Source organism: Rhinolophus sinicus, linkage group LG03 (genome assembly GCF_036562045.2).
Source record: "Rhinolophus sinicus isolate RSC01 linkage group LG03, ASM3656204v1, whole genome shotgun sequence".
Lineage (NCBI taxonomy): Eukaryota > Metazoa > Chordata > Mammalia > Chiroptera > Rhinolophidae > Rhinolophus > Rhinolophus sinicus.
In genome coordinates, this window is record NC_133753.1 from 147,626,930 (window position 1) to 147,653,038 (window position 26,109).

A 26,109-nucleotide genomic window follows, 5' to 3' on the forward strand; every position below is an offset into this window, starting at 1 on the left:
CTTTGGCTTCCATGGATGATATTCAAAATATTTCACTAGTTAAGGCACTAGCCAATCAGAACAGACTTGCCACCAAGCAGACTAAATGCAGTGACCATCAGAACAGGCACTGGCAGGAAAGAACTATGATAACTGGACCAACAACTACCAGCCCTACTTGGCTCTATTTCCAATTGTGAGACCATTGACAACCCTTGTACTTTCTTTCCAAAACCAACTGAAGCAAAAAATTTCATTCTGGAAAAAAGTGTAGATTTGTTGGGCCCTAACTCCAGCAGTCTAACCTGTGTCCATTTCTTTGACCAAATGTAGTAACAGCAAACTCTCTTAGATTTTTATTGATTATACTATTGTGTAGTACCTAAACTTTTATCTCCAGATTTTCTTGTGCTATTCAGAGTGGTGAAATGTTCCTCCATTCACATAATCTTTCCCAAGTGATATGATAATAGGAATAACAATAGCTTCTATTTATTGAGTGTGTAGGATGTACCATATATATGAGTATTCTCATCTCATCCTCCCAGCAACTCAAATGGATAGGTTTTATCATCTCAATTGTACAGAGAAAGAATTTGTTCCTCACAGAGGTCACACAGCTAGTAAGAGGCAAGGTTGGGATTCAAATCGAGGTCTGTCTGACCCTAAGGCCATGTTCTTAACCATAAGCTAAACTGTCTCTCTAATGAGAAATAGCATACTAGACATAAATATGAATGTTGTAGCAGACATGTTTTAAGATATCTGCCCAATCTTTCATAATTACTTCTTTTTTGGGAACTTAGGCCCTGGCAGCCATGTTTCACCACAAAGCCTACCCTCATGACCACGTTGAAAAGACATAACTGGCCCAAGATAAACCAATTAGATTCTTTCTCCTTGGAATTGGATTGTGCCTCTGACCTATTTGCTTGAACTGAGATGATATGAACTTGGAAACTCAGATTGCCATTGTTGGGCAACCATATTTGACCACATCCATGCCAAAAAAAAAACGTGAGTTTACTGAGAGAGAAAAGAATAGCAGATATTCAGATAAATGGGGACAAAAGAGACAAAAAGTCTGAGACAGAAAAGTAATAACTACCTGGGTTCCTGTCAGTTTTCTAGATTCTGGTTCCAGAACTTTGTGACATCTGAATATAATTTTTACCCTTAACTTCAGTGAGACATTGCAGTTTCCATCTAATGAATCCTCCTTTTAACCTAAACTAATTTGAAAGAGGCTTGTGCTACTTGGAACTAAAATTGTATGAAGACAATTCTAAAAATCACAATTTTAGTTCCATTATCTCAACATCCTCAGCACTTACATCATGTGTGCTATTTGTTGGGGGGAAAAAACATAGTGTCAGAAAAATCTTTAAGTAACTTTTTCTAAGAAATTACCTAAGAGAGTAGAAAGAAAGGCTGTGTAAGTATAAGTGGGAAAAAAGGGGGGAGGGGGAAGCATACTCTTCATAGAAATATACTTTGGGGAACTTTTAAAAGAGGAAGTAAAACAGAGCATGAGAAAAATACTCGTATAATAAAAATTCTGCTCTTTCTCATAGATTTCATTAGAAATATGACAAATTTAAGAAACAATTAGAGACACCATCCTACCAGAAAACCAGAGATAGAATGATAGGAAATTCTCATATATCAATAATCACCCTAAATGTAAAGGGACTGAACTCACCAATAAAAAGGCACAGAGTAGCCGACTGGATCAAACAACTAAACCCAACCATATGCTGCCTCTAAGAGACACATCTCAGCTACAAGGACAAATATAGATGCAAAGTGAAAGGGTGGAAACTGACACTCCAAGCAAATGGTAATCAGAGAAAAGCAGGTACAACCATACTGATATCAGATGAGACAAACTTCAGGATAAAGAAGGTAACAAGAAATAAAGATGAACATTTCATAATGATAAAGGGGACTTTACAACAAGAAGACATAATAATCATCAATATTTATGTCCCCAATCAGTGAGCATTGAAATATACTAAGCAACTACTAACAGAACTAAAGGGAGAAATTGACCAAAACACAATTATAGTAGGGGACCTAAATTATAGTAGGGGACCTAAATCATTGACAACTATGGATAGATCATCCAAACAGAAAATAAATAATGAAATAGCAGCCCTAAATGACACATTAGATGAAATGGACATAATTGACCTTTATAGAGCATTTCATCCTAGAACATCAGACTATATATTCTTTTCTAGTGTACATGGAACATTCTCAAGGATAGACCATATGTTGGGACATAAAACTAGCCTCAGCAAATTTAAGAAGATTGGAATCATTCCAAGCATAGTCTCTGATCACAAGGCTTTGAAATTGATATCAACTGCAAAAAGAAAGCAGGAAAAACCACAAATATGTGGAGATTAAACAACATACTTCTAAAGAATGACTGGGTCAAAGAAGAAATAAGAGGAGAAATCAAAGAATATATAGAAACAATTGAGAATGAAAATACATCCTACCAAAATTTTTGGGATGCACTGAAAGCAATTTTAAGAGGGAAATTTATATAATTACTGATCCCAGATAAATAGAATCACATTACACCTTAAAGTACTAGAAAAAGGAGAACAAATGAAACCCAAAGATAGCAGAAGGAAGGAAATAATAAAAATCACAGCAGAACTAAATGAAATAGAGAACAAAAAGACAACAGAAAAAATTAATGCAACAAAGAGCTGGTGCTTTGTAAAGGTTAATAAAACTGATACACCCTTAGCTAGACTCACTAAGATAAAAGGAGAAAAGACACAAATAAACATAATCGGAAATGAAAGAGGGCAATGCCACAGAAATATAAAGGATCATCCAAGAATACTATAAAGGATTATATGTCACCAAATTCAATAACCTAGAAGGAATGGACATGTTCTTAGAAACATATAGCCTTCCTAGGCTGAATCACGAAGAATTGGAAAATCTAAATAGACCGATCACCAGTAAGGAAATTGCATCAGTCATCCAAAATCTTCCCAAAAGCAAAAGTCCAGGACCAGATGGCTTCTCTAGTGAATTCTACCAAACCTTCAAAGAGGATCTAATACCTGTCCTACTCAAACTCTTCCAAAAAATTGAAGAAGAGACAATACTCCCTAATTTATTTTATGAGGCCAACATCATCCTGATACCAAAACCTGGTAAGGATTACACACAAAAAAAGAAAATTACATACCAATATCTCTGATGAATACAAATCAAATACAGAGCAAAAATCTTAAACAAAATTCTAGCAAATTTAATGCAACAATGCTTTACAAAGATTATACACCACGACCAAATGGGGTTCATCCCAGGGGCACAAGGATTGTTCGACATACGCAAATCCATCAATGTAATATACCACATAAAATAAAGGACAAAAATCATATGATTATTGTACATCATATGATTATATGTACATATGTACATCATATGATTATTTAAAAATCACATGATTATGATTTTATATGATTATATAATCATATGATTATAAAATCATATTACATGTACATATGTACATCAATAGATGCAGAAAAAGTGTTTGACAAGATGCAACATCCATTTTATGATTAAAACACTTAATAAAATGGGTATAGAAGAAATAACTCAACATAATAGAGACCATATATGACAAACCCTCAGCTAATATCATAAATAACAGTGAAAAATCATGTTCAAAAACACGACAGGGCTGTCACCTATCACCTATGCTTTTCCACATAGTATTGGAAGTTCTAGCCAGAGCAATCAGGCAAGAGAAAGAAATAAAAAGGATCTGAATTGGGAATGAAGAAGTTAAATTGTCACTTTTTGTAGATGATATGATGCTATATAGAGAAAACCCTAAAGACTCCACCAAAAAGTTATTAGAAACAATAAATGAATAAAGTTGCTGTTACAAAATCAATGTATAAAAGTCCATTGCATTTCTATATACTAATAATGAAATCTCAGAAAAAGAAATAAAAAAACCCAACAATTCCCTTTGCAATTACAACAAAAAGAATAAAATACCTAGGAATAAACTTAAGCAAGGATTTGAAAGACTTATACACTGAAAACTGTAAGACATTTTTTAAAGAAATTGAACAAAAAATCATCAGATTTGTATGGAACCACAAAAGACCCAGAGCAGCCAAAGCAATCCTAAGAAAAAGAACAATGTTGGAGGTATTTCATTCCCTAATTTCAGCTTGTGCTACAGGGCAACAATAATCAAAACAGTATGGTATTGGCAGAAAAACAGACACACAGACCAATGGGATAGAACTGCAAAACCAGAAATAAACCTATATAAACATGGACAGATATTTTTTGAAAAAGAAGCCAAAAACATACAATGGAGAAAAGACAGCCTCTTCAATAAATGGTGCTGGGAGAATTGGAAAGCCATGTGCAAAAAAAAATGAAATTAGATTGCTATCTGTCACCGTGTACCAAAATTAACTCAAAATGGATCAAAGACCTAAACATGAGATCTGAGTCAATTAAATGCATAGAAGAAAACATAGGTACTAAACTTATGGACCTTGGGTTCAAAGAGCATTTTATGAATTTAACCCCAAAGGCAAGGTAAGTCAAAGCTGAAATAAATGAATGGGACTATATCAAACTAAAAAGCTTCTACATAGCAAAAGAAACCATTGACAAAATAAAGAGGCAACCAACCGAATGGAAGAAGATTTTTGCAAACAACACCTCCGATAAAGGGCTAGTATCCAAAATTTATAAGGAACTCATTCAACTCAACAACAATACAAAGACAATCCAATTTAAAAATGGATATCTACCCAAAAAATCTGAAAACATTTATCTGTAAAGATATATGTGTGCCAATGTTCACTGCAGTTTTATTTATGGTGGCCAAGACATGGAAACAACCAGTGTCCTTCGATGGATGAATGGATAAAGAAGTTGTGGTATATATACACAATGGGATACTACTCTGCCATATGAAAAGATGAAATAGGACCATTTGTGACAGCATGGATGGATCTTGAGAGTATTATACTAAGCTAAATAAGTCAGACAGAAAAAGTCAAGAGCCATATGATTTCACTGATATGTGGGATATAAAACTGAAAACAACAAAAGAACAAGACAAACAAATGAAGAAACGAAAACTCAGACACAGACAATAGTTTAGTGGTTACCAGAGGATAAGGGGGAAGTGGGGTGGTAGAAGAGGGTAAAGGGGATCAAATATATGGTGATGGAAAGAGAACTGACTCTGGGTGATGAACACACAATGTGATATATAGATGATGTATTACAGACTTGTACACCTAAAATCTATGTAACTTTACTAACAATTGTCACACCAATAAACTTTAATTAAAATAAAAAATAAATATGCCAAATTTAATATAAATATATTAGATCAGCATTAGGTAGCAAAACAGTGTTTTATTTTCTCTTATGAAAAGAAAAAGTCTGGTTCAGGATGTATGGCTGAGTTCATACAGACTCATCGCCGACATCAGGCTCCCTTCAATTCCCAGGTACCATTGAAATGCTATAAAAATTGTTTTCTGTGTGAAGAATGAAACCGTACCAGCATTATAAAACAGGAAAATACGGTATCAACAGACCATAGGTTTTATGAAATTCCATGAAGAGAAAAATCAAGTAGAATCAGAGTGGTGGGAAGATGAGAGGAAACTACACATATGCAGACACTGCATATAAGCATGGTTCCCACCAAGAGTGGCCAGAGAAGCTTCAAGCTCAGAATCTACAACTATAAAGAACAGGAATAGGCAAGGGGATGATCGTTAGGCATTTCATTAAAGTGCTTTCAGAACATCTGGAAGTTACGCTCTTCCTCTTCCCAATACACAAAATAAAGAAAGAAAAGGCACAACTGGCAACAGTGATATGCCCTCAAATCGCAGCCTGAGCTCTGTTCTGCGCAGAAAGGGGCCTCCTTTCCAAGGAAGGCTCCCAACAAAGAAGCTGGATTCAGAGAACAGAGCTTTTTTACTCCAAGCATTCACTGTAGACACAAGGGAGAACCAAAATGTGAAAGGTACTGAGAACGATTAGGAGGGAAATACACTGCATTAATTTTCTATTGTGTAACAAATGACCACCAACTTAGCAGTTTAAAACACATATTATCTCATAGTTTCCATGAGTCAGGAGTCTAGGCTCAGTTTAGCTGGATCCTCAGCTCAGGGTCTCTCAAGGCTGCAATCAAGGTGTCAGCCAAGGTGCATTCTCATCTGGAGGCTTGAGTGGGGAAGAACCCACTTCCAAGTTTATTCAGACTGTTGGAAAATTTCATTTCCTCACAGCTATAGAACTCACGCAGTTTGCTTCTTTTTCAGGGGAGGCCCCAGTCCTTCTTTAAGGGCTTTCATTTGATTAAGTCAGACCCATCTAGAAAAATCTCCCTTTTAATTAATTCAGAATCAACTGGCTTAGAACCATAATTACATCTGCAAAATCTCTTTTCTGTTGTCATATAACATAACTGAATCAAGGGAGGGACTATCCCATCGTGTTTGCCATATACTTGTGGCTGGTAGCAAATCACAGGCTCCACCCCTGCATACTAAAGGGTTTGGAATTATACAAGGGGGTGTCCCAGCCTGCCTTCCTGCTATCTGCCCACATCTCTGAAAAGGAAACCTACGTATGTGACACAGACTTTACATTCACAGTCACAGAGTCAACCCAAGCCAGCTACCTGTAATAACCCACAAGGTGCTTCATTTATAACAAAGACCACTAGACACTTGAAAAAAGCAACCCCCCATAAGAAAGCCCTTTTTAGTAGGCAGCTCCTACGACAGCCTGTAGTGACCCCTGCCTTCTGTTAGTATTCTTGTCCTTATGTCATCCCTTCCTCTTGAGTGTGAGCTGGACCTATGTAACTCACTTCTAAAGAATCGAATATGGCAAAAGTTATAGCAAAAGTGATGGGATGGTACTTTCATCCCAGATTCTAGCTTCCCTCTTGCTTGCCTTCTTTTGCTACTGTCTCGCTGGTTTGCTCTGAGCAAAGCCAGTGCTATGTTGTAAGCAGCTCTGTGAAGAGGTTCGCGTAGTCAGAAACTGACAGAGGTCTCAGTCCAACAGCTGATAAGGAAGTGAATCTAGCCAACAACCGCATAAGCGAACTTGGAAGTGGATCCTCCCCCAGTTAAGCCTTCAGATAAGACTGCAGACCTGGCTAACTCTTTGATTGTTGCCTTGGGAGAGATCTTCCCACAGAGGCACCCAGCTCAACTAGCCCTTGATTCCTGATTCATAGAAACTGTGGGGAGACAATAAATTGTTTATTGTTTTAAGCACTGTGGATTAAATTGCTAACCAGAAATAGATACTACATACAGCCCCAAATGCACAAACAGAAAGACACTAGAGGATACAAGGCTAATTCAGGCAACAGAGCCTAACTGTCTTCAGAGATATAGGAGGACATCAGAGACATAAGGCAAAAAGGGACATCGACAGAAAAGAAGTCATCAGATAAAAAGAAGAGTTCTTGGCAACAACAACGAAAAACATGATTATTAAAATTTTACAGGTCAATGACTGTGCTAATCAATAAACCAGACATGACTGAAAAACTAACCTATGTGATTGGAGAGAAACAGAACAGTGAACAAAAATGCAAAGAGATTGGAAACATGAAAGAAAAATTGAGCAACATGGAGTATAGATCCAAGAGGTCTAATATCTATCTTTTTTCAGAAGGGGAAAAAAGAACAACAACAAAAACCATAGGCTATGATGAGGAAGAAATAATCAAGAAATGAAAGAAACTTTTCCTGAACTGATCATGGCACAATTCAAATAGAAAAGATAATCTACATGCCATATAGGATAAATGAAAACATTTTATACCCTGACAGATCCTGGTAAAAATATCAGAGCTCTAAAGATGAGCAAAACCATAAAAGCTTCCAAAGAACAACCACCGATTACCAAAAGAAAGTGAGAATCAAGCTGACATACTTCTCAATCAGTAACCTGGGATGCTAGATGACAACAGAGAAGTGAAGGAAAAATATTTTTAACTTCAATTTCTACCCCAGGCAACCAATCAACTGATCAAGGGCCAGTTCCAAACAAAAACAGTTTACTAACCTCCACACATACTACAGGAGAAAAATTATGAGGAGGTTTTCCAACCAAACAAAACAGAAAACACAGACATAGCATGACATGGAATACAAGACTACAAGCCAGATGAAGCCAAGGAAGCTAAAAGGACTTAGAAGTTAACACATCTGAGATTCTCTTTGAAGGAGCAAATATTCAACTGCATATGAACACCCTTCATTCTTCATAGAACTAAACACCAATCTTGATACTTTGGTACATAGTATTTGTATAACTATGATGTACATGCCTCTTGTTGTTTTTTAGTTTTCAGAATCAACAGAAGTTTAATTTAGAGCAAAGAAGGTAAATGTTTAGAAGTTTATGAATAGGGAATAAATAATGATAATAGTAGAAAAGGGAACAGGAGTCCAAAACATGAAGGGCTCTGTAAGATCAGTATAAAGTCTCAGGTTTTCACCCTGCATAAGATGTCGAGCTTTGATCTGAGAGGCTAGCAAGTTCTGACTTTTTAATAGGAGCACACTAACTGCTGTGATGAGAAAAGATAAAAATAGATAAAAATGGGGGTTCAAGTAAGAGAAACCATCGGAGACTCCAGAATAATCCAGGCAAAATGTTAAAGATTGGTCCAGCACCTGACATGGGGCCCGGCACAATATAGTCATTCCAATGAAAAGTCGTATCAAATGAAAAAAAAAGAAAAAAAGAAAAGTCATCTAATATGATTTATTTTGCATGGTTTATTTTTCTTCACATAGTAATTTTCATTTCTCATAATTTTGAAGTTATTCAATTTATTTCCTTGGGTCTTCTTAGATTACTACTCTTACTGAATATTCTCTCACCTTTATATCACAAAGCTTTCTTTATGTATCCCATTAGTAAATAAATGTCTTCTCTAGGACTGTGTCAAATCAACTGAACATGCAAGTATGGCTTCCCTTTAATGTAAGAATTTTCAGAGCATTGGTATTTCTATTCTATATTTTCAATATATGTTTTATCTGGTTAAATTTTCCAGTTGCTAGATAATACTCAAGTTTAAGATTTTTAAGTTTTGCCTAATCTGTTCATTATTTCTGTTCTGTTTGTTTTTCAGTTTAATGTTCACCAGGAGGGAAAAATGGTTTCTCACTGCCAAGGGAAATAATAAAATTAAGCCATATAAATCAACATGATGAAAGCCAACACATCTGTTGAGCACCAACAGATGGCAAGTTTGAGGTATCTACTCGTGTGTGTGTGTGTGTGTGTGTGTGTGTGTGTATGTGTGTAATGTTTATAATCAAAACCAAATCACCACTATTCCATACAGGAGAAATGGAAACATTCAAATAAAGTCCTAAAGAGTCCAGAGAAAAGGCACTGTATAAAAACATATGCCTTAATTATTTTGAAAGAAGGGTAAAAATTATGAGTTGAGCAAAGAATTATTGTACAGGCTAGAAACTCATCCTAGTTGCTTTGATTGAAGACATGCTTACTAAAGACCATATATATATCGAGAGAGAGAGAGAGAGAGAGAGAGACAGACATAGATATAGATATATAGAATATATAGATCTATATATATATATATCTATATATATAATAGAAAAACCCAAACTGAAAAGTCATATAACAGGTAACTAAAGAAAAACTGCTACTAGCTCCAGGATTATGCTCCATTTTACGGAGAAAACTCTTAAAAATCATCATTCCTCATATCAGGGTGTCTACAGCATTAATTATGAACACATAGTGGACTCTAATGATTCCGAGAGCTATGGCAGTCATGCCAGAGCATCCCCTGAATGGGGCACCCAGTGAATGCCCTAACCAGATAGCTCCAGACGCACGGGGAGTGTGACCATATGACGACCTCATCGGACTGCAGATGGGGGCACCACACCCAGTCTTGAGCATAAAATCAGAGCTCTCTGATGGCTCCTCGCTCAGGGCTCCACTGCCGAGCTGTGAGCCGCAGCTGCACTCATCCCAGGCAGAGCCCTTGACGCCTCACCTCCTGACCGTCTCACCTGCCCAGCCTGATGCCTGACACTTCGCACCCCAGCGCCAAAGGGACGCTCACTGCACATCGGACTCACGCATCTTTCCTTCGTAAGACTCTGTTTACCTTGCCTAACCCTACTGCTTGCAAACCTATGTGACCCTCTTGTGCGAAACCACTCTATCTCAACTATTGAAGACTATCCTCTGGCTGAAGCCTTGGTTAATGCCTGTGGTAAACCGAGTCAGTAGAATGCAGTCTAATAAAATCTGGCACTGTGGAACGACACAAATGTGTGAGACTGCTACTCTCAGAGCTCCGTCCCGCTCACAGCACAGGGGTATGACGATGATCAGTGCTTTTTAGGCATCACATTCACGTGAGGTTCTAACACTGTCTCACCCCCGCTAATCTCCTCTCTCTCTATGGCCAGGCTCTCCTCTCCTAAGCTGCCCCCTTTACAACGAATGAAAATGTAAGCATCTCTGTTAGGAGAGATTAAAAAGAGGAATCGAATATAAAGACTAAAACTCCCTGTTCTTAACATTGCATCCCAGGAAGGAAGGAGTAGGCAAACTTGGAAGAGAAACAGGTGTGGGGGCTGAGCAATAGCCCACCCGGTCGACACAGAGAGGAACGGCGACTAACTGCTAGTCCAGGGGATGAATCCACCAGTGGCGGCTGACTGGATGTGAGCAGTGAGGACGGAGGGTACAGGATGACATCTGCTGGCCTGCATGACTGAGTGTATGGGAGACTATTCCCTAGGCAGGAAGAAGGGGACAAGAAGCCACTTGGAGAAAAGCATGAGTTTGGTTTTGGATTTTCTTAGTATCATGTAACTCTGAGCACCCAGGGGGACATGAAAAATGGGTAGTTCAATAGAGAAAAATGCATATTTGCATATTTGTCAGCTTCTCCTGTACGGAAGGCACTATATCTTGGTGGTTAAGTGCAGAGGCCTGACCTGGATTTGAATTCTAGCTCTGCCACTTACTAGATTGGTGGCCTTCAGGGGTTATTTTACCTAAAACCTCACACTCAATAGGAATAGTACCACCTACTTCACGAGCTGTTGTGACCATTAAACGAAGCGCACATGGTGCATGGAGCACCGTACCCAGCAGCGCAAAAGCGTGGAGAAAGGGTGACTTTCCACGTGGTGGAAGCCTTGGGACTCGGTGGCAGTGAGAAGAGAAGAGACCCCACAGCGGAGCTCTGCTGAGCAGCAACATTAAAGAAAGGGACAGAACAGAGGAGCTGTGAAAGAGGATGAAAAAAAATTATCAAAGTAGTAGGAGAATCAGGAGTGAGTGACATCATAGAAGCAAAAGGAAAAGGAAAGGAAAGATGTAGGTCTCTATACACTGATACGCCTATTTAAGAAACAGACTTCAAAATTAATGTAAAAAGAAAAGTTGAGAATAAGGTGAATAGTAAATAAAGAGTATGTAATTATATTATCTATTTATCCATCCATATTCAAATGTATAGAAAAACTAAATACCAGATTATTACCTATAAATACCTTTGAGGAAACAGGGGGGCTTGGGGAATGGGGGGGAAGATGGGGTGGATATGAATGGAGACCATAACTTTTTACCCTATAAAATATTGTTGGACTTTTCTTTTTTAGAGAGCTTGTGTTTATGAATTACTTGCAATTCAAAAATAAGGAAGTATTAAATATAAATGGAAAGGTGAAGTGATATATGAAGAAGCTTTGGAAGTCATTGCTGACCCAGGTGATAACAGTCTCAGTGGGGTAGGGACTGAAACCCACCACAAAGGGCTGAAAAGACAGCAGGGGCTGTGAACAGAGGGAGAACAACCAAACCATTTCTCCAAGAGAGAACAGCACCGAGAGGAAGGATCAGGGCGAAAGGAGAATTTTCAATTGTTTTGTTTTTAAGGTGGGAGAGACTTAAGGAGAACCTAAGATTGCAGGGGAAAAGCCAAGGTTGGGGGAGGAGAGCAAGCAGACTGGAGCTATAAGAGAAAAATGAAACAACTAATGGAGCAAGAAAATCGATGCGAAGAGACTCAGGGTAGAGATTCATTGTGAACCAGAGATGGTCCTCCTGGGGGTGGCAAACAGCCCATGAGGATGCCCCCCGCCCCTGCAGGTGAGCCAGTGTGCAGGGGAGGACAGAGTACCTGCTCTGTGAATGTGGATACGAGGTTGTACTGCAGTGTAAGCTGGATGCGTCAGGAGGAGGAGGAACATTTGAAGTGGAAACACTGAGGAACAGGGAAGGTAACTAACAGGTAAAAGTAAACAAAAGGCTGGAAATAAGAAAATTCAAGCCCAACGTTTCCCTACAGAAAACAAGTTTTAGCATCCAACCAAGTGAAATATTTCATAGTTCACACAAACAGTACCCTTTTCTTTCATGTTGTACTGTGCAGGCTCTAAGGCAAGAATTCTCTTTCATTGTGGTAAATCTGAAGGCAAAGTCCTAGCAGAAGTTCTTAGTAAAATAATATCTCAACAAAATCCACCCTTTCAGCTTTATAGTAGTGACAGTCTTACTGTTACAAGAAGAATACAAAATGTAGCTTCAGGGTTGCTTTAGGCTGTCTCACTGCCTGTTTCTGATTTTCTAGGCCTGTGGTTTAGCTGTGAGATACAAAGCATTTTCAGCCTTTCTATGTAATCACTCTTTTCTGATTGTGAGGAATTCCTCCATGCACATTCCATGAAGTGTTGATTTTATGGGGATGATATGACACACACAGCGGCTTTTAGTGGTGGGCAGATTTTATACTATACACTTTGCTCTAAGTTTAGTCTCTATCCAAGTAAAAGCAACAAGATTGCAAGCGTTAGGTGTTTGGTACAATTACTGTGGGTACAATTACAGTGTGTGCACGCATGCAGGAAGAGACAGAGATAGATAGAGATAGAGACAGAGACAGAGACAGAGACAGAGAGAAAGAGAGAGAGATGAACAACAGCTGCCTCTGGCACATGCAATCACAAGGTCTACAGATAAAAACAAATCCAAGAGGCTGGATTAGAGCTTTCTTTAGGGGACAAGAGAACAAGAGAAGCTTTCTTTAGTGGACAAGGCTTAATTGAAAGACTTAACTGGAGGATTAAGTCCCTGCTCACCACGTCCTAGACTGACAGGGTGCAGGAAAGGGCTACGTCAAGCCCTTGCCACACCAATCTGACATGAGCATTATGGAATGGAAGTGCACGCCCAATTCCTTGTTCCCTTGTGAACGCTCTCCCCATGGAGGCACGGCCAACATCCACCTGCCACAGGCACACATTGCAGGGAGGAAAGAGAATCGAGGTGGGGGTTTGAGCAGAGTGTCAACTGGAGAAATTGGAAAGCAGGAAAAAGATAGTGGGAGTGTCTTAAACACTGGAAGCACAACCAATACCTTTGCAGGGGGGAAAGCTATGCACATTTCCATGCTATGCTGTACAAGGCGCAATATCTTCTATGTCTGCAACTTTTCACAGCCCTCCCCCGACCTGAACCCAAAGCAGCTGTGCCCTCAGGACACACCTTAGTCCTCTAGCGGCCCCAACACTCATTCTCTCAGACCTTCCATAGCAGGGGGGTCCATCAGTGCTCCATGGCTCTCACTGCCCCTTCCAGGTGATCATACCCTCCAACTGCCTGCAGAAGCCCTTCCTGGCCAGCACTCATCACCTTTGCCCCACAGCCCTGCTCTCATTCATCATTTCTCCTCCACGCCTCCCAGTGAGTGCAACATTCAAGCAAGGGACCTGAGAGGTGTGTTAGATGCGCCCCTGGTCTAATATTGCCTACATCCAGGTGATGACAAAGTCCTTTAAAGTCTACCCGCTACATCTCTGGGATACCTTCCACCTCTCTTCCCATCCTCTCTCCCCAACTGTCACAGACCAGGTCCTTCGGGCCTTATGCTTAGGCCAGATGGGAAGGGCCTTGGAAGAGGTACGCCTGGATCCGATTTCAGGCCATGACTGCCTTCTAACTGCCAAGCCTTCACTTGGTCAGTGTTCCAGTAGATGAAACACGGGAGACAAAGCGCTGTAGATACTGTCTTTTCAGCAGCAAGAATGTGATTTTCATGACACAGAAAGACAGCACATCCAGGCTGGGACTGAGAAGCCAGCCCAGGAAAACAGCAGTGACAGAGACGGATTCTGAGCAGGCTTTTTTCTATGTAGTATCTGCAGGAGGTTTGTAGCTCAGAAAAGAACCCGTCTCAGGCTAAAATAATCATTAGTTAATCAAAAGCTCAGAGTTTTATAAAGAGGGATCAATAAAACCATAATTATTGAGCATTTTCTATTAGAAAGACAGCAATACCAAATTAATGCCATCAGACTGTCCTCTAAAGGTGAAATGTTTAGTCAACCAACCAGCTGTTTTAATTAGCATAATGCCAAGCAAAACTGCCTGACAAATTCTTTCTCTGAATCAGCTTCATTAACTTTCTGGCTCTGCTCATGTCTGAACAAAGTCAGGATGAATTTCAAAGATCCAAGTTTACACAAAAAACTCAACTTAATGAAACTTAAATGAAAAAGTAATTATCTGCCCTGATTTAAAAAAACAAAAATTTAAGAAGCATCTCAATGCAAAAAAAGTCAAATATAAAAATTCAGGTATAAAGCAGAGAGATTAAAAGGAAATCATCAAAGAAACCAGTCCTGGGCTTCCAGTCAAAGGAAAAACAAACCTAATGGACCCAAAAGTCAAGGACATCAGGAAAAAAGATCAATTATTAACCAAATCTTCAAATCCAAAAGAGAATTTTTACCACTCCATCACCTAAGCCACTCAAGTGATTTCTAAAGTCTGTTTCCTGACAAGATCACACATGCCCTGGTTTTGATCATATGTCAATCAATACCATAGTTACTGACTCACTTCCATATACATAACAAAGTTTTCAGGCTATAGAAAAACATCTGTTACTTGAAATCTAACCATTTTTAAAGTCATTCATACTCTGTATTTGGTTCACCATGATATTTGGCAACTATAAAGGCATTTAGGCTACTAACGGTACCTGCCTTTTGTGAAATGAAAAAGATGGGCAAATACACGCTTTAAATCATTTACTTTAACTCCCAGGTAGAAAGGAATAGAAGTGGTGACAAAGATCATGTCTGGAAATGACCCAAGGGCTCTTCTCTTGTCAACCTGATACTTTATTCACCTTTGAAGACATGACCTTCTTTCTATAGCAAGTCATTCCACATTAGTCCTAATCTGGAGCAAAAGCCTCAGACAGATCCCCTGAGAACAAAGGCGGCTGAACACTGTGCCTGGGTCATGAAGTCAGCAGGCTGCCCCCAGGGCCTGCTTGGAGAGCAGCATTTGCTCACCAACCCCGTGCATCCCTGAGAAATATTTTGGAGGGTAGGAAAGTAAAGGAACTGAGATATGTTGAAAAGAACATCTTCTACTCTCACCCTGACCTCACATCAATCCATTTTCATCTTTGAATGGAAGAAGAGAAAAAGAAATGAAGAGGGAGGAACTGAAGAGAAAAAGAGACAACAACAAAGAGAGGTGCAATACAGAACACTGGTTAAAGGCTCTAGAGTCAGACTGACGCTGGTTTGAATCCCAGCTCTGCAGCTAAACAAATCTGTGTTAGATTTTGGCCAGTCTGCTTAATTGTCGTGAACCTTTGTTTTCTCACCTGTAAAATGGGGTTAATAATACCTTCCTGGGTACTTGTGAGGGATGAAAAACGACAAGTATGTGAAGCAGTCAGTGTGCTGCCTGCCACAGAGGAGGCAGTCAATAAAAAGTAGTTGAAGAAAGAAGAGGGGAGGGCTGAGGAGGGGAGGGAAGGAGGCCTTCAGAGAAAAAGTCTCAGGGGTTCAAAGGAACAGTCTAAACTCACTCAGAACACTCTCCTTCTCTTTATAATCCATCTGAAAATATTTCCTGATCACCTTCGTCCTCATTCTCAAGGCGCAGCTCAGGAAGCAGAAATCACACACGTGAAATATGTAAAAAATGGCCTAATTGGTACTACATTGCTAAATATTCCACATATAGTGATGCATGTGCTACAGCACTTTGGAAAGGAGGGCCAGTGAGGGCTGACTTGGGGAAAATTCCAGAAAGGGGTGGTAGAAACATGAATGGATATTTAGAAAGGAAGGCGTGTCAGGTGTAGAAAAAGAAAATGTGTCCCAGATTGAGTCTTGCCACTAAAACACTAGGCATATGAGTGGGGAGCTGTGAAGTGACAAGAACCTGGATTAGGGAGGGGACAGGTAAAAAGCAGTGAGCATGGGAGCCATTTGAAGCAAACATGGACAGGACTTTGGAATCAAATATGAAAAATAAAGAGGAGAGTTCTGCCTGCATCTCTTTTGGATTTCTCATTCACTTTCGAGGCCGAGTATGTTCCTTTCCACCTTCCTGGTATTTCTTAGGAGGAAGCAAAATCACAGTCTTCTATTTCCCTACATAGAAGCCAACATCACCTTCCTTATAACCATGCTGCACAGGTTAGGGTTTACAGATGTGGGCTCTGCTGAGTCCATATCCCAGCTTTCCCACTTTCTAGCTGTGTGACCTGAGGTAAGCAAACTACACTACCAGGACTCAGTTTCCTCTGTAAAAGAAGGGGTAATTATGATACCCCTCTCGGAGATTGTTGAAAGGATAAGTGAATCAATATATTTAACAAATTCCTTAACTGAGAAGCACATAGACAGTGCCTGGCACACAGGAACAAATCCACAAAAGTGACCTAATATCATATTTATTGTTTTATCTATTACCTTTCATCTTTAGCTGGAAAATAGCCACAGAAAGTTCAAAGAATCATCTCACACATGACTAATGAGGAGGTATCAAGGAGAAACTCATCTTGGAATTGCAAGTTCTTCTAAAACTACCACCAATAGTGACAGCCCCAATGCAAGCCCCAGACAAGCCAGTGTCACACGGAGGATTTGAGCCCATACCTGGCTTGGTGAATAGCTTCCATCCACTCTTTACCATCCTGCTCCTCCTCACAGCGCAGCTCCAGTGGTTTCTGACCTTCGTGGCCAAAAAGAACGGTAAAGTAATACTGGAGAGAAAAACAAACAAATAAAGTTTAGTTTTATTTTTCAAGCATGACATCATAATAAGACGGTATTTCCCTACAAAGGGTATATGTTTACAAAATGCATTATCCTTATGTAAGTCATATTTCAAAATGTAATATCACTTCCAGTCTAGTTGGTAATGACTGCATTTGAAAGATACCATAGGTTACATTTTAACACTCCTCAGTAAGCATCAACCTGCAGCATCTCATTAGATGTAGAAAAGGTATTTGATGAAATTCTGCACAAACACATGATTAGAATTCCTTGCAACCTACAAAGTGAAATTGCTGAACCTGATAAAGTATATCTGTCAAAAACATACTACAAACATTTTACCTAATGGTGAACTATTTGTTACAAGCAACCCCTCTAAAATCAAAAGTAAGAAAAAGATAGCCATTATCACCACTTCTATTTACCAATTCTATCTGGAGGGCAACGTTGAAAAATAAAGGGGGAAAAAAAGCATAGAAATAGAGAGCAAGGAAAAAATCATTTTTCTCACATGATATAATTGTCTGTATGAAACTTCATTTAAAAACTACTAGGATAAGAACATTGAGCAAAACGGTGGGGTATAAAACCAATATAAAAAAATGTATTGCCTGTTGTTATAGTATCAACAGAGAGGAAATTTAATCTTGAGAACAGCATTGGTGATAACAAAGAAATATAAAAAACTTAATAAATCTAAGAAAATGTTTATCACCTCTAAAAAATAAATTAATCTATAATTTTTATGTATTTCAATAAATCGTTTTGTTGTTGCTATTACTGTTTTTGTGGAAAAGGTTTTGTGTGTGTGTGTGTGTGTGTGTGTGTGTGTGTGTGTGTGTGTGTAATTTGACCAACTGAATCAAATACGTGAGTCAGGGGCAGGAGAAGTTGCCCTTTAAACCAGTCTACTTGAGACTGGACATCTTCACGACCAAACTGAGACTGTCTGGGAAGAAATGGGACTGAATTTTTTATTATGACAATGATCAGAAAATTCACTGGGCCTGCGCAGGACTTCATCCTGGGAACAGAAAGAACCAACCCCACAGAACTGCTCTGAGATGGAGAACCAAAGGCAAAAACACAGGATTCAGTCTATTGTCCCACCTTCCCAGCCCACCCCCAAACGTCTGTGTATTCAGTGTGATACTTACATACTCAAATAAATTAACAACCTTCAGGACATAACCCTGGAGATAAGAATTTTCAGCAAATTTACCAAAAAAGGGGGGTGATGGTTAAGAGCCTTCAATCCTCAGTCACGCCTGTAATAATCCACTACATTTCCCCACAGGCAGTCCCAGAACCCTGGGTCTTTAGTCTTCAACCTCTTGTCCAGCCAGAGGTCTAAATGCTCTGAACTAGGGGGATATAACCTAATGAAAAGGCCATGAGAAGTGGAAGAATTGAGTTTAGCACTGTATTCAATAAAGGTCCATTTAAATTTGAGAGGCAAAAAGTCGAAACTTCATAAAATAACAAATCCGTGACTTAAAGGGCAATCCTATAAGGGGTGGCATTTCAGTCGCTGCTGGCTATTATGCAAGCCCAGATGCCCAGTCCAGGGAGAGGAAACCCTTGAACCGGCCCGATCTGTTAAAAGACTGCAACCGGCATCTCAACTGCAGCTGCTGTTCCGGGACCCAATTAAAAGCCACCTTTAAAAGACAGCAAGGCAATTATATTAGCAGAGTACATCCAAAGGTTAAACCATGTCTCAGGCATAACAATGATGGAAAGAATTTTGAGAAGTACATGTTACGTTTCCAGGATTTCAATTAACAAATTCAGCTCAATCACAAAAAAATTAAACACTGCCTCTGCATGTACCTGAAAGTTATTTATTTTTAGCCACTCTTCAAAGTTTTCCTTTGTATCTTATGGCCTCATTCTGATGTGAACTCTGTATACCATGGGTCTAGGTGTCAGACCTGGGGCTTTAGAGGTCCCCTTGGGGGTCAAAAGTCACAGCAGACACCCTTGGTGGTACTCTAACCTGGCCCACTGCAGGAACGAGGAGTTCCAAAGTACTGGGTCATCATGAAGTACAAGGAAGGATTAATTAGAGTGATAACTTTGTCTTTAAATTCATCTACAATGACAGTGATGTGTCTTCTTTTTCTCCCTAGATGTCCTTACCTGTTCCCAAATCTACTTTTTCAGAGAGAGTCTCTCCCAGGCGCCAACCCCACTTTTCTCCCATTAGACAGCATTTCAATCATGTTCAAAACCGAACTCATGAACTCACCCATTACCTTCCTTCCCCCTGCCCTGCCCCCTAATGCTCCTCCTCTTACTTCCTGCCCTCACAACTAATCCTTCTCCTCCTGTCTTTTCTCTGTCAAGTGCATCTTTATCCAATAGTTGCCCCAACTAGGAACTCCAAAGTCACCCTCAACATCTCCCTCTAATCAGCCCCAAATTTGGTTTCACCAATGCTTCCTCCTAGGACTCTCTTCTGGCTTTTATTATCTCTCACCTAGACTACTGTAACAGCTTTACCACAGGACGACAGATGTGACAGCTTTGACATACTGTCCAATTGAGGTTCCTTTATCTTATAGCTGGTCTTTCTCCCATCTTGTATCCTGGCTGCTACTACAGCCCAAAGTGGGAGCTTACTGGTCCCCCTTGAAGGAAGACAGGATGACCTAGCAAAGTCCCAGTGAATTGGAAACACAAGAAGTGTGCAGAGAAGAAGTGGCCAAGGTAGACAGAGAAAACAGAAGGAGAAAGAGACCCAGATGGTACAGCTTCTCCCTACTCAGGGCAAAGGGTGAAGAGTTAAAAGGGTTCATGACAAAGCCAAAAGCGAGGGATCTTCAGTATCATTTTTCCTTTGGGATCTAGAGATGTCATCTCACAGAATGTCCTCTTGCCCCACCCGACCCTGATGACAACATATGGTGGTGACCCCATGGCTGGTGACCATTTCACATAAATCAGTAAAATTGGTGTCATGGCAGTTAGGTGAAGAAAGGGCCTGTTTTCAGTTTAGCTATCCATAGCTCCCTCGCTTCTAAGCGGTGTGGACATCCCCAAGTGTACAGTGGAGGACTGTGGGGGAGGGGCACTGTCAGACCTCATAGTGTGGGGAGCTATGCCGCCCCAGCAAGAGCCAAGGAGGGACCACGTAAGCAAAATGGACCACCAGGTCCTGATCTGAGAGATAACGGACCACAACTTACAGCAGCAACACACTTCAGCAATAGATGCCAACAGATACCCAAGGCGGAGCCAGAACAATGCCAGACCACAGTTGGCACCAGCAAGGGCAACACACAACAACCCAACACACACACACACACACACACACACACACACACACACAAAATCTCAAAGACATGTGACCTCCGTGAGGTGCAGAGGGAAGAATGAATTACCAAAAGAGACCTTTTACATTATTGAATAGACTGAGTTTATTACTGCCAGCTAAATGTATTTTTTTCTCTCCACTTGTTAAGTGGGGAGGGGGTGGGTTTTAAGAAGTCAGGACAAATTTAGAAAAACATTTTCTTTGCATATCTAAGTATATTGAGGATAAACCTGTGACCTTACCGCTGGTCTTACCCAACTCCCTCCAACCCCACCTGGGCCTTGGGATCTGGCCTTCCTAGTCCCCAGGAGTGTAAATAACACTTTTCAGTGGCCCTCTAAAGTCCTGAGCATATTACTCCCCCAACGTGGGTTCTCATGACCATCCATCCCAATTAAAAGGGAGACTGAAAGTGCCTTATGATGTGGAGATGGCTAAAAACCATGGATAGCAATTCTCTAGTCTTGGTGCGTTTCCAACACAATATTAAGTAGGTGGTCATGTTATTCTTCCTCTGACTCAGTACCCCCTCCTCTTTCGCCTTTTTCCCTTTCTCCTTCTTTCTGTAACTGCTTGTAAAGTGGAAATTAAATACATTTTTAACATTTGATATACTGATAAAACTAAATTTTATGTATCCTTATACTAATTTTGACTCTGAATTTAATGTCATCCAAAATGACACTTAAACTACCTTTAACATTCAAGGGAACTAGTTAGTTAATGATTTATTGGTATGTGACCGGCCTTTTGTAAGAGAAAAGTATCCCATCCCTGAGCCCTCGAGGCACAGACAGATCACTCTAAATCTGATTTACGTCCACCTCTCTGGCGGCATGTCAGAGAAATAAGAGAAGACAGACTGAAAAAAAAAAATGAAGCACTCATGATTTTTTTCACATTTTCTAGCCAGATTTTTAAGGACTCTACATATAGTACAGAATTTCATCAAAGCAAGAAACGTGACTTTGATCTATTTAATCCCAGTGCCTGCCAGTATCTGACACATAATAGCTGCTCCATAATGTTGGTTGAATAAATACTAAACAATATTTACTATAACTAAAAGGACCACTGTGAGAAAGTGAAGTTTGGTGTTCTGAGTTAAAAAAAGGAAAAATGAAAAAGTGAGGGAGTATATGCTCAGCTAACGCCCACTGCAACAGGAAGGGATGGAGTCCTGGGGAACTCGGGAGAGGATGCTTCAGCATCAAGGACCAGCTTGGAACCGGTCCCAGGAAGAAGTGGACCCTCCATCCCCCAAGGAAGAAGGGCCTGCTTCACTGTACAGAGTGGTCTCTCAGGAACCAGAAAGAGTCAATATAAATTTTCAAGCTGCTGAGATTGAAACCAGCAAGTAGGCAAAAGGAAACTCAAGTTCACCCTTCCTTCCAACACAGGAAAGAATCTTGGGAACGTGTTTTCTGGGAAGACTTGGTCAATTTGAAACCACAATCAACTACTTTTTGAACAGATTACATGGTGGAAAAGAATAAACACATGATTTTGATGGCATCTGAAACAGTCAAAACGCAAAAAGAGGAAATGGATTAGCTGCTCCATGGCATGAAACTACTGATTTTAACTCTTCATCTCTTTCTGCTATGTACAAATCTTGCTAACTGAAACACACTTTTGGAAACATCTTACGCTTTCAAAACTGTAATGGCTTTCCCCAAGCCATTTGAATCAAAATACTTTCCACTTTCAAAGGTCCTTCAATCAGAGTAAGAAGCATCAAAGTGAAATCAAAACGAGTCTGAGGGGCAATCAAAACAGGATCCCAACAGAATACTGTGAAGTGAGTATGACTGCAGCTCAGTAAACAAGAAGACAACCTAAAGTAGAAAAACATGGACAAGAAATACATCAAAATGTTAAAGCAGATTTCTTTGGGGAACACAAATTTGAGTAATTTTGGTTTTATATTCATCCAATTTTTTAAAAGAAGCATTTCTTTATTTTTACTGAAATATATACAAACATTTAACTAAATATATATTTAAAGTCCAAGTTGTTTTCAAACTAGGAAACAAAAAAATAGCATCTAGGGACTTTAGTGGGGTGTGGTCTGTTATTTAGACCTCACTGGAAACATTTTCCTTCATATTTGAAAAGTCTTTTATTATAACTCAGGAAATTTTTTTAACTTGGAAGAGATCTTAAAGATTGTCTGATAAAAAACTACTTCATTCTACAGCTGATGAAACAGTGAATTTCCTAATACAAGGCCAGTCAGGGACACACCTGAAACACTGACCCATAATTCCTGCCTCCTAATCAATGCTGTCTCCAACACTGAGACTATATCACCAAGGAAAGCACCCCTTCCATTTTCCAAATAGAAAAAAAAAAACCACTGCAAAATATAATGCCTCTCCACTCCTAGGTACATAGCCAAGAGAAATGAAAATATGTCCACATAAAAAATTGTATATTAATGTGCACAGCAATATTAATTATGACAGCCAAAAATTGGAGACAACCGAAATATCGATTAATTGATGAATGGATAAACAAATGTGGTATATCCATTAAATGGAATATTATTCAGTCATAAAAAGTAATAAAGTACTGACACATTCTATAATATAGATAAGCCTTAAAATCATTATGCTAAGTGAAAAAAGCCAGTCACAAAAAAGAACAATATATTATATGATTCCATTTATAAAACATTTCCAGAACAGGCAAACCCATAGAGACAGAAAGTAGACTAGTAGTTGCCTAGGGCTGGGGGAAATTGGGGAAGTTAGGTGGTAATAGCTAAAGGATGAGAAAGGCTTCTTTTCTGAGGTAATGAAAATGTTCTAAAATTCACTGTGGTGATAAATGCAGCTGAAAACAAATACTAAAAACTTATCAGCATGACTGCACTTCTGTTCCAATTAAAGAACAATACTGATGATGTCACACTGAGGAGAAAACAATTATCCACACAGATTATGATTTCCATCAAGGTATTTATACCTTTTCCACATTTGCTGCACTGCATTGCCAAGACTTTGGGACTCCTGCATCTCTCTAAAATGGGAAAATCTCAAGTACCATTTCAACTGATGAAATGAGCAATATAAATAGTTGAGTATACCATCTCACGGAAAAAGCCAGGCTTGCTCAAGAAAGTTACCTGCTTTAAAGAATAGTACATTATACAGACATAAAAATGGATCTGCTTCAAATGATTTGACCAAGTAATTAGATGTCTGGTGGTTCTCACACATACGCCAGTTGGTGGAATGTTGCTGTTGAACTTGCAGCCTCATGGCCCAACAACACAACCAAAACAGCTTCTTAACAAACCCCACTTCCCACCCACAGAGAATCCACAACTCACTGGTGGGTAAACACCACTCTGTGATCAGTAGATGGATCACTGCCTGGAAACAAAAGGGCATGCAACAAGTAAGGGTCACACCCTATCACCTTTCAAATCAAGGAGAACTATAATCCAAGTACATCCAAAACTCAGTAGCTGAGCACTATTTTTTTTCCCCCGTTTAATAACAGGAAACTGCTCATTGTGTTTAGAGTTCAGAAACAAGTGAGAGCTTTATTCTGGCTACAGGCCCCAAATCATTCCAAAGAAGCTTAGCTGCTCTTAGGCTCTGCCCAGGCCAGCCTGCCCACATTAACACAAACACAGGCACACCGTCAACTCCCCAGGTCTAGTCTCACCAACAGCTCTGGGGCAGGGACCCTGCTTTCAGGCAGGAATCTTTAAAGAAGAGAGTGGGGATGTGTGCAGCTGACCAGCACTCTTGTTAGCACCATTGATATAAAGATAAATGAGCACCTCTTTAGGCAAAGCCTTTGTCTTTGACTCTCATCAAAGACGTAACACAATGGTAAACATGTCAGAAGTCTGGGCTCACCACAGTTTGGGGAGGAACAGATAGGCTTCTTTTCCCTAAAATAATTTAGAAAAGGTAGACATTCTGTTTCTTTAGGTCTATACTGTTGAATAACTATGATGTACACCTGAAACTAATATAATATTGTTTGTTTGCTATGTTTTAATAAAAATCACAAACAATAACAAAAAAACTACAATGGGTTTTCTTAAAAGTATACAGCAGAAAAACAATGTTTTAAAAAATGTTGTGCCACACGTATTACTATTTGGATGGTACTGCAGAGTTTTAAGTTATTACATATATTCTTGAAAAAGTTTAGTGTTAGATTAAGAGAACTAAAACCAACCCTCTCTGCACCACTAAGGCAGAAAATCCTCTTTGAATCCTCTTCCAGCACTGCCCCTGTCTGGGAGAGGCGGGTGAAGCCCTACAGGAAGGCCCCAGAGTCTTCTCCTCCCAGGTAACCAGCTTTCTGACACCACACATCAGACTCTGGCTGGACAAAGAAATGGATGCCTTCTAAACTGTCCCTGGCTTGGTGACTTACACACATGGAGCTAGTGATCACGATAACACAGTAGCCTGGGGTGACAGTGCCTCTGGGACCACAGCAGGGCTCTAAAGGTGGGAGAGCCCTCCATCCCCACCTGGGCCTTGGGATCTGGCCTTCCTAGTCCCCAGGAGTGTAAATAACACTTTTCAGTGGCCCTCTAAAGTCCTGAGCATATTACTCCCCCAACGTGGGTTCTCATGACCATCCATCCCAATTAAAAGGGAGACTGAAAGTGCCTTATGATGTGGAGATGGCTAAAAACCATGGATAGCAATTCTCCAGTCTTGGTGCGTTTCCAACACAATATTAAGTAGGTGGTCATGTTATTCTTCCTCTGATTCAGTACCCCCTCCTCTTTCGCCTTTTTCCCTTTCTCCTTCTTTCTGTAACTGCTTGTAAAGTGGAAATTAAATACATTTTTAACATTTGATATACTGATAAAACTAAATTTTATGTATCCTTATACTAATTTTGACTCTGAATTTAATGTCATCCAAAATGACACTTAAACTACCTTTAACATTCAAGGGAACTAGTTAGTTAATGATTTATTGGTATGTGACCGGCCTTTTGTAAGAGAAAAGTATCCCATCCCTGAGCCCTCGAGGCACAGACAGATCACTCTAAATCTGATTTACGTCCACCTCTCTGGCGGCATGTCAGAGAAATAAGAGAAGACAGACTGAAAAAAAAAAAAAAAACACAGTAAAGTGGGCATGAAAAGGGGGGACAACACTTCCTCTTTCTTGATACCATTCCCTCTGCTTCTCTGCCTGGCATTCTTATTCTTTTGTATTTCCTGTCATTGAAATGTTACTTGCAGGGGACGTCTCTGCCCATTGCATCCGGCCACCATTGTGCCAGTTGGTGTGGCACTAACTGAAGAAAAGTCTAAAGCATTATACCCTTGACCCCACTCCCTTAGTCTCCAGGACACAAAACATTCGATTCTCCTGCCTTAGAGAGACTGTTTTTATATATTAGGATCATTTCTTTACCACAGCCCTGTCTCATTGGCACTTTTGGCTCCAAAGATTGTGTGCAAATTAACAGAGATATTTTACAACTACTCCATCTTTTCATATCATGGTTATATGCTGAAGCTCCTTTAAAACGTATGTCAAATCATCCAACTACCTCCTCCAGGCCTTCTTAGGAGTTGAAAGGAGCACCCTAAGATGCTGAAGGCTTTTCTCCTTCCTTGTTGGTTCACCTCCTTTTCAACTCCAAGATTCAGAGGTCATG

At 39.7% G+C, this 26,109-nt stretch overlaps 1 protein-coding gene across 8 annotated transcripts in view; it reads right to left on the minus strand.

The window, feature by feature from the left end:
- RASGRF2 (Ras protein specific guanine nucleotide releasing factor 2) overlaps window positions 1–26,109 on the minus strand; it is a 228,828-nt gene that overhangs the window by 139,212 nt on the left and 63,507 nt on the right. For all 8 annotated transcript variants that reach the window (XM_074328781.1, XM_074328780.1, XM_074328779.1 and 5 more), the window contains exon 2: window positions 17,013–17,119. In XM_074328781.1, coding sequence (XP_074184882.1) covers window positions 17,013–17,119 — 107 coding nt within the window. The remainder of the gene's footprint in view (window positions 1–17,012; window positions 17,120–26,109) is intronic.